The 16958-nt window shown below is 34.6% G+C and overlaps 1 protein-coding gene across 1 annotated transcript; it reads right to left on the reverse strand.

The window, feature by feature from the left end:
• Window positions 1–1225: 1225 nt before the first annotated feature.
• On the reverse strand, window positions 1226–15993 carry LOC128236074 (26S proteasome non-ATPase regulatory subunit 3-like). Its single transcript, XM_052950894.1, has 10 exons — window positions 15707–15993; window positions 10811–11007; window positions 9379–9522; window positions 8392–8528; window positions 7423–7613; window positions 5778–5881; window positions 4223–4337; window positions 3274–3497; window positions 2411–2566; window positions 1226–1937 (listed from the first exon to the last, which is right to left on the reverse strand). Exons 1-10 carry the CDS (start codon window positions 15819–15821, stop codon window positions 1809–1811), a joined length of 1512 nt encoding a protein of 503 aa, XP_052806854.1. The 5' UTR covers window positions 15822–15993; the 3' UTR covers window positions 1226–1808.
• Between the last annotated feature and the right edge of the window lie 965 nt (window positions 15994–16958).

Genomic DNA, 16958 nt, shown 5'->3' on the forward strand with positions numbered 1-16958 from the left:
TCCATCGGCTGTTCTACTTTATAGTTCAATATAGATGCACAAACACTGCGAAATTGACGCGTAACTGGTACCTCTTTATCCTTGTATCAGTAATGAAGCGAACAGAAAGAGAATACGGCAAGGAACATTACACCAATATGTCGAGGAAATGTGCTCCAACATATGGGCGTTACGCAAAATAGGAATCAAACAATAAGACATGAAAACTTACGCTCGTCGATTTTGCAGACACTAGATGTTTAACCTTTACAAAACCATGGTCACGAGATCTGCAGCCGTGATTTGGATGGAACAAAACAGTTTCGTCATAACTCATATAAAAATAATACGAGCAAATAAAACAAAATAAAAAGGTAATCCGTTAAAAATTTACGTCCCCCGGACTCGGATCACTTGATTAAAAATTTGATAGACACGACCCAATATTGCTATGTTGACACATATATATGCATGTGGATGGTATTCAGGTTACAGGGCAACATTTCGTACGGCTTCCTGCAGAGTGCATTCAAAACACCGAGGTTGCGGAAAGTCATAACTGTTCCCACAGTTACAGAATCAATAAGGACAAAGGTTGGGCAGCACAAGGGATGTCCAAGGATACACCTATTCTGTAATGAGCCCGGCGGTTCAGCGGTTGCATACTTATATCACACAGTTGTTTTGTCTGGATTACAGTAGAACTACCCGGTAGTTGAAGTTAACAATTTCCCCACTGGAAGTATAACGGGAAACAGACCTGTGTAAGTAACATTGTATGGTTCTCCTCACTCGTAGAGCTAAAAGCGAAGGACAGTTTGCTGAAATAAGAGATCTGCGTATGGGCCATTGAAGATTCGAACTAATATTTTTTCCGTCTGTCGGGCATGTGATTCTCGGGACATATCCAGTCAGATTGCCTGGTACGCTAGGGACTTGCGTTTTTAAGTCTTGCGCCGTACAACAGACACAAACGTTTTGTTTAGAAAACCTTTACATTCATCCCTCTAAACGAATATTCAAATTAGCAAGGCCTTCATGATCTAGAGAAGCTGGTGAATAAAATTCGGAAAAAGAAAACTGAAAAAATATGACCAAAGGAGAGGCCAAAAATATTTGGGTTCTTGTTTTGGTGGGAGTCAGTCATGAAACCACAAACTTATTATTCATAAATAGTGTCCTAATCTCAATAGTGTATATCCCATATCAAACAGTTGATACACCAGCAACAAAAAAGAAATTTAAATTTTTTGATATGAATTTAATTTCATAGAACATAATAGTTGACATAGACTATAAAATGGATTGTGTTATAAGATGCCTTTGAAATCTTCAGTCCAACTCTTTTAACAAGCAAATACATTAGAAGTTCACTACATATTATAAATCCTTATTTCCAAAGCAAACCGTAGATATGGTTTAATTTGAGGGCTGAAATGAAAAATATCTCCTTCTTTGTTTAATGTCACTCAGAACCATTTTGCTTATAAATATGTTATTATGATACTTTCTAGCACTTGTAACACATTGAATAAATAGTCAATGAGCAATTCTGAAAAAAGGTAACATCTACCTTGTAACAGAAAAACCTCCATTCAGGCATTTCCCTTTATTACCTCTGATCTCATCTCCAATCTGGAAATATCTTTTACTTTAAAATGCAGTCCCTACACAAATATACTTCCAATTAATGAAACAGTATCTATATTCATAAACGATTAAGTCATAGAAGACTCTCAACTGCATGGGTCAAAGACTGCACCAAAATATACACAAAAGTCTAACATAACACGAGGCAGTACAAGCATGAAAACACTGCACTGCAAGTGTTAAGGGAAGCCATCAAAATCCTCGTCGGCTATTTCCTTGGCGCTTTCAAGCTCCTGTTGTTCCCGTTCTCGTCTTTCCTCGGCTGATTCAAGGTCCTTGTTGTAAGACTTCGGGGGGAACCTCATTGCCTGGAGGACAGAAAGGGGGATAACTATTATACAAGTATTGCAACAACACAAATATCACAGTTTTTCCCTTAATTTCCAGCTAAGGGGCCCAAGCGTGACCATCATGGTGTGTCTAGTAATAAATGGGGTCCTTATATAGTTATTTCAGGTGCTTCCATAGATGTACATGTACGTACTTATTTCAAAAAAGGAGTCCTTAACTTCCAAATTGCGTCAAGTTCTCTGGTTTTCTGCATCAACGTAATCCCTGAGTTTCTAATTAATATTTATATTGAGCACAAGAACACATTGTTGAGTATAATGAACAAATCCAACAAAAGACTTATGAATAAGGCTGTGCATGGCTGGAAAAATCTCAGGCAAACTACCTAGCTGGTGACTTGGTACCAGATATCCCACATGCCCTCAGGAAACACATGTAATACTGGTATGCTTTCATTCCTTGAAATGGGTACATTGACTAACATTATTACCTTGACAGAGTTGTTGTGTATGTCGAGACAGAAGGTGATTCTCTGATGGAAGGCAGCCATTGGTTCCCTCGTCTTGTACACGTCCAGGGTCTCCTTGGACTGAACGTAGCCCTTCTCATGGTCTATAGTGGCCTCAATAACACCATCACGTATTGCCTGGGAGAACAAATACTTGTAAATATTTTCATAACCTAAATTACCACATAAACATAGTGAAAACACTTTTGTAACAAATTTACAAGACTTACATGTAGAATGTCACATTCAAATTGCTATGAGTAATTCTAGAATTTATTTCAAATCTGTTCGACAATATGACCACACAGTATTTACTCCAACAGTTAAATATATATATGTATGTAATATTACATAGTCAATGGTAACATTGGTCAGCCAAATATCAAATTATACAAAAACACACGTTTCAATTTGATAAAGGTATTTTCTGAGGGCAAATTTGTTTAAGCTATCCTGCTAAACTATCACCAATGAATCTATACAGTACCGCATCATTAACCAGATTGTCATTGTATATTTTGTGATGAGTTAATAAACAGTAATACTATTCGCAAATACTCTTCGCATAGAACAATTGGAACATTTTATCAAAGACTGTATTGTATGATTATTTTTTTCTTATCCTTTATTCTTTATAAACAAAATGCCAGGCTTGAAACATTACTCTAAGCTTGTTCTGATTTACAGTGATTTTTTTTTTACTTCTTTATTTTATTTCCAACACCCACTTAGCATTCAATTGGAAATCATGATCTTACAACATTTTGTCGTATGTTTGTGACTAAGATGGTCTCGAAGAGTACAAAACATGACATACAACACTTAGTGTTAAAGATATAACTAACCTTTGCTACAATGTACTCAGCATCTTCAGGACTGTCAAGAGCCAGTTTCTGTGCAATATCCATGAGAGAGATCCGGGAGTAGGAGAGATTGATCATGCGTACGCCAGTCTTAATCACGTTGTGTCGCAGGCGGATGATCAACGTGTATGTATCCTCGCCCTGGAACTTGGCCCCAAACTGATGCAATACCTCGTTAAACCGGGGCAGATTACCTGTCCTAACAGCTGTAGGATAATATAAACAAAACGTTTACTATGCTATGATCATAATGATTTTCCCAAACATCAAGTCCAAGAGGATGAACAGTTTCAAAGTCAGAGGCAGACATCCAAGTTTTAAGCATAAAAACTTAGAATATTGAATAAAAAGATATTTGCCGTAGACTAAATCATACACAAGATTGAAGACAGTATTGCCTTATCAGAATTTAGACATTACAATAAAAACTTTATGCACAATTATTCAATAGTTTCATATACATAACTGGATTGACTGAGGCAACCTGGCCGGTTAGCCAACCTGATAATGTCATTTATAATGTCATTTTGTCCATACACATTCTGACCAAATTTGATGATGATTGGATGAAGAATTCTAAAATTATTATTTGGACAAGACCTATTTTAGGTAATTTCTATAAATAAAGGGCAATTATTCTAGTGACTAGAGCGATATGGCTGGGTTATTTAACTTGTCCAAAATATTATGTCCATACTAATTCTGACCACATGCCCATACGCCACAGGTAAAACTATTGTATGTCCCCTTTTATGAAAGGGTGTATAAAAAATAAATAGCCAAAAGCAAAATGCTTGTTTATTATTTTTTGTATAATAAAATGCACAAAGACGCTGAAGACACCAAGACTTTGACAATTCCTGAACTGCTTTTCTTCAAAATATAGATGAGCTAAAAACACATGCTATCATTGTATTCACTAGTTACTGACCTTGTGTGAGTTGGAAATACGGGGCTAATGTTTTCTTCAAGGTCGGTACCCTGAAGGTTGCTCTGTCCGGTATGTCTCCCAGTAATAACTCCACTGTTATCGCCAGTCGCTGTACCTGCAAGTATGTAGAACAGCCATGTATGATGAAGCTATGAAGTCAGTGAACAAAATTATCCCAAAGCTTCCAGCCCTGCACTTGCAAAATCTTTTCCGGGCATGCTCAATTTTTTTTTATTTTATAAAGCAGGGCATGTTGAACAATTCTCCTTGCAATCACTAGTGTGAATATTTGGGCTTTTTTCACCCCAAACTGTGACTTCAGTTGAATTATGTAGTATTTTACAAAGCTTACTGAATATTACTAGTAAACTATGTGCAACATTTGCCTCCAAATTTCAAAGCCATTTTGCAGTCCTGTGTGTGACCATGTTACAAGTTAGTAACATACTGTGATGCATGATGGATTGAAAACAGGCCAGTGAGGACTGACCAACTTAAGAATTATTCAACTCCAGCTTTGAGCAACAATGTAGGAATTAAAGGCTAGCAAAAAAGATTCAGTATCTTTCATAGTGTGTGTATACCATGTGATGAATTCCGTCACAAATGCTACATCAGAAGGCAATATTTTGGTTTGAAAAAAATACTTTAAACAAAGATAACTTCATTATTTCTCCCCATTTTAAATGAAACATAGCGCAGTCTACGCCGCATAAGGAGCACTTCCTTTGGTCTGTAACCAAATTTAGATTGAGAGTTTAGTTTCTTAAAACACTTTGACAAACCTTTTAAGACGGTTGTCTGACGGAGCACTGTCAAAACATTTTTTTGGAAACAGGTTCGTAGAAGTGTTTGATCAAATTTCGGTAATAAAACAAAAGCGGGGCTCTTTAATCGGCATAGACTGCCTTTTGTTTTAGTTAAGATGGTGTTGTAAAGAAAAGTTATCTTTGATTTAAGTCTTTATTTTAAGCAAAATGTTGCCTTCCGATGTTGCATTTATGACGTAATTTATCACGTGGTATACACACGCTGTTTCATGTATTTTTCTGAAGTGGATGGAAAATTCTCACCAGAATAATGCACATGCAAAGGACTGTAACAATACTTGCAGTGTTTCATATTACGCGGCAAGTCCATAAAATTTGGTGTTAAATACACAGTTTCTATATATTTCACCAAAATATGAGAGCATTTTGTTTACTGGTCATGACATGAAACACACAGTTCACAAAACTAAGAAAAACATATGATGAATACTTAAAAAGGTAGCTGAGAACTTCATGCTGAGAAAGAACTATAGGTATATCACAGAAGTAAAGATAATTCCATCAATTTCATTTGATTTTTTTTTTCAAATGAGTAAAAATATTTTAATTTGCTGTTTTGATTTAACAAAATTTAAATATTGCAGCAAGTCATTGAAATATTTTCAATGGCCTGTTGTTACGCGAAACTCAACTTCCATGAGCATGAAGATCAACGCTCTCCAGCGCTGAAAACATGACCTAAAACACACTTCCAAAGGTGTGAATACATAAATCCTATAACATACTGTTTGTTTGAATCCCACGGCTGCATGCTGGGGTGCCTTTCTTAGGGCCTGTAGCAAGTGCTTGTGGGCCTCGGAGTACTCCAACTGTAGGGCTTTGATCTTTCCTGTAGAAACAAGATGTGTATCAGTTACCACTCAGATTTTGCATATTTGTATACTTCTATTAAATACATAGAGTGTGGCATGCATAACATTTGGTACTTTATGTTATAATATTGAAATTCAGTATAGGGCTTGAAAATCTTAACTTTTACCAGAGTGATCCAAAACAACAAAAACCAAAGAACTAGCAGTAATTGGAAGTCTACAAATTCAATACTATTGGATTGAATTCATCAACATGTCATTGTAGACATTGTCAGTGTAAAAGTTTGTTCTTCTAATCTTACTTTGTGTTTGAACTAACTAACAACTCAACACTAACAAGAACAAGTCAAAATACACATATTCATTAGTGTTCACCAAGCACGTGTTTCAAACAGGTCTTTTAACAACTGGTAATTATCAATGGAGATGTGGAAAGAAGTTATCATGGGTGAAAGTTGAAAATCTTGTGAGTCCAGAAAATTGAGAAAATCTGGGAGTAAGATGTATTATTGGTCCCAGATATTATGCACATGCAAAAAATGCATGATATCACCATTGATCATAGGTTGCATGTTTCTTGATGTCTTTTTACCACCCCCGCCATACTTCAACAGTTTAGCACAACATTCACAGATCCCGCAATGTCTGGGTTTTTTTAACCAAATCCCCCATTTCTCACCATTAGTGTCACATTCAGATAGCCATGCCCATCTCCATTTGTTAGTTTGTTTACTTTCTAAGTCCTTCGTGTTGTACGCTGGGGGTAGAAACTTCATTTTCAATATTTTTTGCAACGATCTATTATCACAAGAATATTGTTGTTGTTTTTTGAAAGAATCACCTCACCGTTTAAAGACCAGCTATTTTATTGGACTACAGCGTAAAGCAAGCCAATCAGAATTGTCGTTTTATATCGTAATTCACCGCTACCTAGGCGTTTAAAAAGTGTCTGCAATGTCTTGATGAGCGCGAACATTCCAGATTGGGAGCAATTGGCTTTCCCGTTCGGAACTTATTGGCAGAAACGGTCGAACCCAGCTAGTCTATTTACGGCCGTAGCTGAACGCGCTCCGGGCTACCTTTTAAAAACCTGTAAGCGAGCACCTTGCAATGACGAATCGTTACTAAAAATAAATCGCAAAACAGATCGAGTCACTGGAATTTACTTTCGTTTTCGTTTCAACAGTTTGAAAGTCGAAGTCAGGGTTGAGGTAGACCTATACCCCCCTCTGATATCTCAACGGATTTACACGTTTTGGAAAGGGATCCCTGAGGACATCAAAAATCTGGAACTTCCGGAGCAGTCCGGAAAACTTTCACCCATGAGTTATAAAGTATAAAAATATAATAAAAGGGCAATAACTCTTAAACATACACAAAATAATGTTTCTTTGGCACAGCACTCCCCAACACAGTCAAAATGTGTATCAAGTTTGATGTCAATACCTCAGAAACATATGCAGTAATGAGGAAAAGTGGACTTGTCCCCATTCACCAGGACAGAAGGACAAACTGGACAACACCATGTGGTTGAGGTGTAGGAAGTTGAGATACACACCTAAGTAGTACAGGTATCTAGCCCAGTCATTGTTGGAAGCATGGTCCGGGAACGTGGACTTTGATACCAGTTTGTCAGCCTGCTCTATGAGATTGTAGTGCAGGTAATTTCTTAACAGGAGGTTGAGTAAGCTGGCTTGACCATCAAAGTCTGATCTCAACACTGCAGTCTGTAGCCGGGAGTGGAAGAAACTGAAATAAAGCATAAAAAAGGTCATTCTCCAGAACCATCTCATTGGTAAGTAGAGCACACAATATGCAGACATTTAGAATTTCAGTAAGATAATAAGTAAATGTCAATAAATTCAAGTACTTGCAAACTCAAACAAACTAACCATTAACTAATTTTACGATATGTGCGTTTGTTAAGGTGGTCACTACTATATATCCATAGTAAACGTTGTTTTATAATGCATTGATTTTTAAGTCTTCCTCTAGAGAGAAAAAAAAATAATCATGGAAGTAATGTCCCTTGGACTTAATACAATAGAGTCATATACATGAGGCCAGGTGACTTTGGAGTATACTGTGTAACTTAATGCATTATTTGCATTTTTGAATTTTAGTTCAAACTATTTTTTTCAATATATTAAAGTCAAACATAAGCATAATGTCTGCAATAATCTTGTAAGCATATTTTTAATATTTAAAACAAATTTTGAAGTCAAAAGTAATATTTTTATTTAGAATCGATTTATTAATAATCATTTAATATGATATAATTTAATGTCTTTTTAATATTAATATTAACTATTTTGCTAATACTTTTTAAATCTTCCAGGTTCTGTGCTGCATCTTTGATATGTTATCTGATTTGCATTTTGTTGGAAATAGCTCTGTGAGCTAGCATTGTAATTTCTTTGACATGAAATAATTTTTCCTTGTATCTTTTAACTCCTGCAACTTCAGCATTTGAGCAATTTTAACAATGGAAGGTAAATGTAAATCAAATTTACTACACTTTGCTTACTTCCTGACTTTCTCTAGTTGGTTCTTAAGTTCATAGACCCTAGAGTGGTAGAAGTAGCATCGGGCTGCGAGGATATCCAGGGTACGCCTGTTCTGGCTGCCAATCTTTACCATCAGCTTCTCGGAACACACCAATGCCTGAAACACACAGTCAATACTGAGACATGTGCCTCTACCACCTCATTTAACAATCAGCTATTATATGACATTAGACGGCAATGACTAGTAGATGTCACGGCAAAACAGCTGTTAAAATATCAGAAATCAATGAGGCTTATTAAACAAGACCTCAATTTGAATTCCTTTGCCCAATAAAGCCACATGCAATTTTGACTGAAATTGGGAATTCCAATTATGCCTAGAAATGAAAACAAGAGCTGTCATAGTACATCCCGCTCCACTATATGCTGCCTTGTCTTACAAAAAGAATACAGTAATGCTGTAATATGTGCCTGTCAAAAGCAGTAAAAAGAGGTCAAATTAAAAAGGTAAACAAGAAACGCTGCAAAGCAATGCAACCAGGTTTTCAATGATATGATAGAACTTTAGCCTTCATTGTAAGATTCAGTTTCAACTTTTTTTTTAAATTTTATATTATAGTAACAGTGACCTTGACCTTGACCCTAGGGGCCCTAAACGCACTCCCATGAAAGGTCTTCATCAACTCCTATATACCAAGACAAAATTTCAAAGGTTGTCTTACCAACTTACTGACACTTTTTAACTTTCATGATGTCTGAATAAGACAGAAAAGCTAAAAAAATATGATAGCGTTACTTTTTTTAAATAAACACCAGTTCTTCTATTGTTGTGGGATGCATCTTTTTATATATTTTTTCAAAACAGAAACTTGTCATCATTTTATTTTCACTTACAGGAAAACAATAATTTTAGTATTGAGAATGTGGCTGAAATACGGCCCCATATTGGCCAGAAAAAACAACACTGCCTCTTGTGTTTTTCATGATCCTGTACTTGATTAACTTACCTTGTCTAACTTTTTAATGTCTATGAGGTGGATGAGAAGGAGCAGATTAAGGTACACCTCAATCTCTGGGATCACGGGGTTGGCAGCCAGCTTGCCTGATCGTGGCCGAAATGGCTGAGCACCCGTTCCATTCGTCAGCATTGGCTGCATAGAAGAAATGACACATTACATCAAAACGACATTACTGAAGAAGATAAGAATTATTTTCTTTGTACAGGTATTAAACCCCTACACATAGTTCAGTTTCGCATTTGTGTGTATAATCTTTTGTTTTCTGTCTCTTTTGTAATCTGTCAAATAATTGAACAAATAATCAGTCACATGTTCAACAAAGAAAACAAGAATTGGATGTGTCACCTAGCTGATCATATATAAGGCCACCATGACATTGAGATCAAAGAACAGAGGTCATCTACTGACCACAACCAATATGCATACCAAGTTTAATATAGATTCAACAAGTTATTCAAACATTATAGATTCAATGTTAAAGAATGAGTGATGTCGCAGATGACATGTACAAAGTTGTCCCTACATGTATGAGTATGTACATGTATATTCCATGCTCCATACAAACAAATCAAATGTAACCAGATGACTGCACTCTGGATTCTTAATGAAAAGAACATCTTAGACTAATATTTCAGAAACAAGAGATGTTTTGTCTAAATACTATGCCCTCAAAGCACCCATTTTTCAGTTTCACAAATGTACATGTCGGTGATTGCATAAAAGAGTTTTCAGTAAGAGTACAGTGATAATCAGATGGTTGCATCAAGTTTTTTTTATTTCAGTGAAGACAAAAATTTTAACTCATGAGTCTGTTTACAGTGACCATGACTAACTGACACATCACCCAAAATAGGGATCATACTAGTATTGGTCATCCTCAGGAAGAGGAATCATGTGACTTCAAAGGGGTTCTCACAACCAATGTAAACAAACAAGTGATGTTAATTTCTTTTGTGATAGAAAAGATATGCAGTAGTTGTTAGTCTATTAAAGACAAGCTATTTTCAGCTTTTACATGTGTGAAATATTTCAGATTTGCTTGTATCTTTATTATGTAATCCTTTGCCAAAATTTGAAAACTTGATGATGCAATCTTATTCTTAGGCCAAAATTTGGAAAATTAACGGAATTTTGTAGAACGATGCAATGCTGAAAGTTTGGCAAAAAGTCTAAAATATTTCACACCGGGAGAAGAATCTACTGACTTATAATCCAACCAACCAACCAGTATTTGCAATTATATCATTAACTTCAAAATGAAAAAAAGAAGAAAATACTTGGCTTTTAATTTTTATCTTTAGTTAAAGTTGATATTTTAGACATAGTTTTTTTTTCAAAATATTGTAAGTTGATCAATAGATATACCCAGCTGAAATTGAATAAATTCCTAAAATCGATTCATTAATTCTATTAGACCTACCTCATCAAGGTATAAGAGCAACTCATCTCTGACAGGAAGCTGTGTTTGTGCTTGCAGGTAAGCCTGGAGAAGTTTCCGTAAAATGTTGTTATTCAATCGATGTCGGACTGAGTTTATTCCACGGGAAACACGCAGCATAAACCTTGGCTCCTTAGTTGCTACTGACTTTTCAATATTCTTAATATAGTCACGTATATCTGAAGTAGAAAATGAACAGTTATTTGGTAAAGTGATTCAGTATTTAAGTTTATCATTTAAATAGAGGTAATTATGGTAAGTTTGGTGCTGAGATTTGTTTCAGGAAATGTACAGGCTGAAACAACAAAATATAAGGAACAACAATCAAAAGGGCGCAGGCAGTTAAAACATTGGTAAGAAAAATTACAGAGTACCAAATAGTGATGGATGCCACAAGTCTGCTCATAGTCATACCAAATAAACTACGAATAATATTTTTTTATTTTGGTCCTTTTAGTCCCCGACGTCAAGTACCATTTATTAACATACCTCTGACAATATAACAAATAATATTTATAAGCTCTACTAAGCTTTTTACACTGATTTATACATACATAATAAACCTGTACAAGTTAAGAGCTAAGTTAATAAAGATACATACATGTTACAATATAAAACTAAGCTTTCTAAAAGCATTAAAAGGATAAAAGTTATCCTTATAGCAGACTTGGATAAAACTGTATGCAGTATGAACAATAGTTCTGGCTTCCATAACTTTAATGTTGATATATTTTTTTTGATGTTTACAACACATTAAAGTTATGGCGTAACCCCCATAGTAAAGTCAACCAGAATCAATTGAGTGTGATGATGCAATGCAATCACATGACCATGATGACGTCGATGGATTCTATTTATAGTATCGGAATCACACTGTTCATTTAGTTGAATCCAATTGCAGTAAGGCTGAAAATACCTTTTGATAAGTAAAAACAATTGATTTATTACAAATTTGTTATTAGTTATGTACTAATTATTCGAAACAGAAAAAATAACAGCAAAATAAACACTAGATTTGTGAGGTCAAATGGGGGTCACATGGGTATTTTCTGAAAACTTTGGTGTCACGTGATTAAATTTGAACACAACTACGACCTAGTTAAGGAATGCTTGTAATGTGATTTATTAAAATGCTAAATCAACTATCTTAAAAGCGTTTTTTGGTGTTGAAAATGTGTTTGTGTACTACATTCTACGTTTACCCGAGGATACAGTTATTTTGTATGTACGATGCATACAAGTGAAATAACAGCCTGACATAAAAAATGTCACGTATTCTGGTAGGGTTTGGATACGGCGTTCTCTTCAGCGAACACATCCAAAACGGTAATATACAACGTGTTCGCTGAAGTTCTTTAGTAGCGATGCCAAGTCGATTGTAGTAGTCTCCCTTTATGAATCTCATGAATATTAATTTTTCACGGAAGGCGACCCAATGTTGGTACCGGTTTTATACACTCTTTAAAACACATATATCAACATTTGCGGAGAACCATGTGGCTATTTATAGTTAATTAGATGATGAAATATTTTGGAAATCAGTCAAAGTTCACTGAAAACGTGGTTTTTCTAAAAGAAAAACCAAAGTGAAAATTTGATTAAACGTTTTTTTCATGTTTTAAGGCAAGTACAAAGGATTATTTGGTTTGTTTTTAAGCATGGGAGGGGTCTCTCATAGTTTTTTATAACTTTTGATACGAAAACAATTGGACTATGAACGTTCTTAGACCATTTATAGACTTTGCCAAAATGTAAACAAAATTCCAAAATGGCTGCCGCGAAATGAAACTACCTTTATAAACTACAGTTTTCACCTAGTCAGATGTTTGATTAATGCATGAAACAGTTGCTGACAGCTTCAAACTGCAAGTACACCTTGTGTAAATAGGTGTAAACATTAAGAATGAATACATTTTATGTCCATTCTTTAAATAATTGTAAAATAAATTTTTCACAAAGTTTGTGTTCGTCCCCAGTTTCGTACCGTTTCGTTCTCAAATATGTTTACAGTGTGTAATCAAGACGTGTTGATATAAAATAAAGCCCGAGAAAAATGCCAGATTTAAGTTACATCAGTAGTTTTCAAACTGAAACGTTGTTTTTGTGTAATAAGAAAAGATAAGATAAATTTTATTCCAATCATGGGTCATGTTATATGACATATAAATCACATTATATATTACATAATGTAGAAAATAAATTGAAACAGTAAGGCAACATATTTAGTGAATGCAAATAAGGCTTCATTTTGAATTTTTTTTAAACACAAACAGACTTCCCGAAAGTCGTCGGTCCGACGGACATGACCGGCAAATTTTGATCCGGTCCGACGATTTCTGAACAAAAATCGGTCCGACTGTCCAGCTATTTTTTATTCCCGGTGACCGGGTTTTATCATAAAATCCCGGTAACCGGGTTTTTGCATGAGGGCCTTAGAAAAACGTTACACAAGTTTTCATTGTTCGCTTTCGGCACAGTGCCCGTAGAAGAACCAATCGATGCGCATGTTATATACTGTCAGTCATTTGCGCATCAAACATGGCTTCTTTAACATTTTACGAATGCTAGTTAATAAAGAGAAAATTATCAATCGATGAATGCTCTGAAAGGAAAATGAATATGAAACGAAATGTCATCAAAGAATTATTTTGCGAAATGGCAAAGAAATAGGAAATGACTTGTTATTGACAAAGAAAAGCAAGTAATAACCTGCGATGATGATGGTGAAACTCAAACCTCCAGAAACAGAAAGTTATGGACACTTTGCTGGTAGGCAATTATTACTTCTATCTTAAAAATAGCTCTACCTTTATAAATTTAAAAGAAAATATCCTGTACAACAAAAACTAAATCCATAATAAGGCATAAAAGTGTTATCTAAATTCACCACTAATATAATATTTGGCATGTTGTGAAAGGCATTTTATTTGTGATTTCTTTTTAATTTTATTGATAAAAGTTTATTTGTACATCCACTGTCCATGATAAATTTTGTACTTTTAGGCAGAGTCTAGATGTGCCTGCATATAATCGAACAGACTACACCAGAACCATTGTCATCACAGGAGGTTGTCACCCTGTCCAACACTGAAACAGTCCTTACATCAGGCTCTTGAAATGGAGATTTAACACTCTCTGTGACAAACAGGACCTTAACCCCGATATTGATGAGGAGTGTTTTGAATATCAAGATCAACTTTTGAATTTTGACAGAGTGATTATGATAAAGCCTTTATAAAGAAATAAGCTGCTATTGATGAATAAAGCAATGTTATTAATTTGTTTTTTGTTTCGGTCTGACAGATTTCCTTTCGGTCTGACAGATTTTTATGTCTTGTCAGACCAAATGTCTGCCACTTTTTTTCAACTTTCGGGAAGTCTGCACAAATAACTTAAGCTTATTTGGAAAATTAATAAGCATGTTTCCCATTTCTTTTTTTATGCCTTAAAGTAATGTAAATGTACTATTTAAATACAGAGTTGATGTTTATATGTGATTATAACTTACAAATGGGAATCATGTTTAAAATCAATCACAAATTAGTATTTATAAACCATTTAACAGGAGACAACAGCAAAAAGAAGGAATTCACTCATAAATTGACAATCATTATTAAATATAATATAATATTAATATAATAATTGGTTTCATCAATATCACATTATTAAATAGCAGTGTAATACTGTACCGGTAATTGCAATTAATGTACAACTCGTTTCAGTTTGTAACGAAACTGTTTATTTATTTTAGTTTGTTTATTTGCTGTGTTTTATTCAGTTATTATGTCTGCATAGTAAAAAAGCCTTTTGAGCAGTTCTACATGCCTTACAATGAAAATAAAAACTTGGGTCAGGATTTCGTGACTTTTCAGTTAGTGCATTTTAATGGCGGTGAAGGGTGGGTGCATACAAATGTCTATATCTTCACTTTGAAATGAGATATTTCAATAATTCTTGCATTTTTATACTCACAAAATATGTATATTAACAGAAATGTAAGGTTTTTGCATGTCAAATTATTTAAAAAAAAGTCATGTTGCAATGCTATCTTTAGCTATTAGTCCAAATAATTGTACGTTGACGGATTTTTTTTAGATTTTTGATATGGCAAATCCTTCACGTACAAATTGTTTAGTATCAAAAGTGGGTAGTTGTTCCGATCAGGATTCCGGGTTAAAGCATATAGCGTCTATAAAATATCATAAAAACAAGAAATATTACCAGATAATGTTATTTTATATTAGTTTCGTACAAAAAAAAATAAATATCCAACTTATAATAATGAGTTTGACGGCTTTTTTCATTTCATTCTGTCAAAACATAACGATATATACATGAAGGGCACCTGCAAGGCTTTAGGGCACAGTTTTAAATCGCTCGGAACATTTCGGCCATGGCCGAGTTGTTACGATTGTATAACGAGGTCTATCTCGAAGCTTTGTCGGAGGAGGCCGAGCTATTACGATTGTATTGAGTTGTTCCCCTTCGCATAATTGTTGTCTGTGTCAGTCAACTTTCGTTTCATTGGAAAGGTAAACAACTTGTTTTAATGCACTAAATGCTTGTTTAGTGCAAAATAACATTTCACTTACATGGTAAAATATGAATATAACTCTTTATGATCAATTTCAACCATAAAATACTTCACTTAAAACAATTTCAATATTTTTAAAACACCCCCGTTTTTTGCACATTCCCGTTTAGACGTTAGGGATTGGAAGAATCCCGTTAACACGTCTATTAATTTAGACTACTTTAGCTATATGAACAAGAGATCTTAATTTTAATCATTTAATTAAAAAAAAACTGAAATAGTACACCAAAAAAGAGAAATTATAATTGGCCTTCTACACAACAGTGAAACAACAACACTTATACCTTCTAATGTTAGAAGTTCGGGGTCTTTTGGTGGTTCTTCTTTCTTCTCTTCATCTTTTTTCGCCTTTTCTGGCGTCGACGCTTCCTTCATTTCGACATCCGTTGTCACGGGCATTTTTACAAATGGCTTGGTTTGGAACGAGTTTTAATTTTTTATAATGAAATCTAAAGTTTTTGTGCAAAGATATGACCAATTATCACCATAAATTCATCCCGAAAATACAGAATGATTTTGCAAATGTGACAAACAAAAATCGGCGGAAGTGCCAATTATACACAACCCTACACTATTAGGATAAACATCACTAATAGTTTAGAACGGGAGCGAGACAATTCGGTTTCATACCAAATCGGCCGTTGAGATATTTCGACCTTTAGTATTGCATTTTCAGCTCCTTAAAAATATTGTCTCGAGACTTTTCGGCCCTTACTAATTTTCAACAGATAGATTTCGGCCCCTTAATTTAATTTTAGTTTTTATTTTAAATATAACGAAAACAAAAGAAAGGTTCAAATTTCAGTTCAATATAGTTGTAATGAGATTTGTAAATCTACATAAAAACATATATTAATGAAATATTGATTAAATAGAAAACATGTATATAATAATCTAATTTCTTTATACGAATATACATAAATATAATAAAAAACAACAAAACAATGCATTTTACAACATACTGGTAATATATTCTTCAAATACATCTAGTTCACCGTCACAACTGTATATAAACGCCTATCAGCCGCAGTAGATTGCTGCCACATTCTTGAGGAATTCCACACTCGTGCCGATATTTAGATCAATAGTATACCACGTATCAGTCTTTCATAAATAATAAGAAGAAGCCAACTGTTCGATCTTCACTCATGTCACTGTTGAAATGAAAACATGAAATCATACCAAATTTAGAAATATTCGTTGCCATTCAAAACAAACTTATGAAAGTCCTTAAGTAAAAGGCTCGGTTTATGAATGTTTTCCCATACTCAATGTTTCATAACTGGTTGTTTTAAATGGCAACTCAAGTAAGATCATACTACATGGATGTACTAGCTGGGACCAAAACTCCCACTCCTAGGTAATACTTAGTGTCTAAACAATTCGGTAGCGAAATTGTAACAGTTTCTAGTCCTAAATTATTTTTTTTCTATATTGAAATTGAAGTAAACTTGGATGCTTTCAGGGGGGGGGGGGGCACACCCCACCCCTGGATCCGCTAGTGAGTGCGCATGTACGAGCTTCGAATAACTCAAT

Source organism: Mya arenaria, chromosome 5 (genome assembly GCF_026914265.1).
Source record: "Mya arenaria isolate MELC-2E11 chromosome 5, ASM2691426v1".
Classification (NCBI taxonomy): Eukaryota; Metazoa; Mollusca; class Bivalvia; order Myida; family Myidae; genus Mya; species Mya arenaria.

What these genes read in the sequence shown, in the direction of transcription:
- LOC128236074 (XM_052950894.1), bottom strand. Translation starts at nt 15,821, where the DNA reads ATGCCCGTGACAACGGATGTCGAAATGAAGGAAGCGTCGACGCCAGAA. An exon ending in TAGATACCTGTACTACTTAG is followed by an intron (nt 5,882 to 7,422) that starts GTGTGTATCTCA and finishes TTGTTTCTACAG; the next exon opens with GAAAGATCAAAGCCCTACAG. An exon ending in CTGAGTACATTGTAGCAAAG is followed by an intron (nt 2,567 to 3,273) that starts GTTAGTTATATC and finishes TTGTTCTCCCAG; the next exon opens with GCAATACGTGATGGTGTTAT.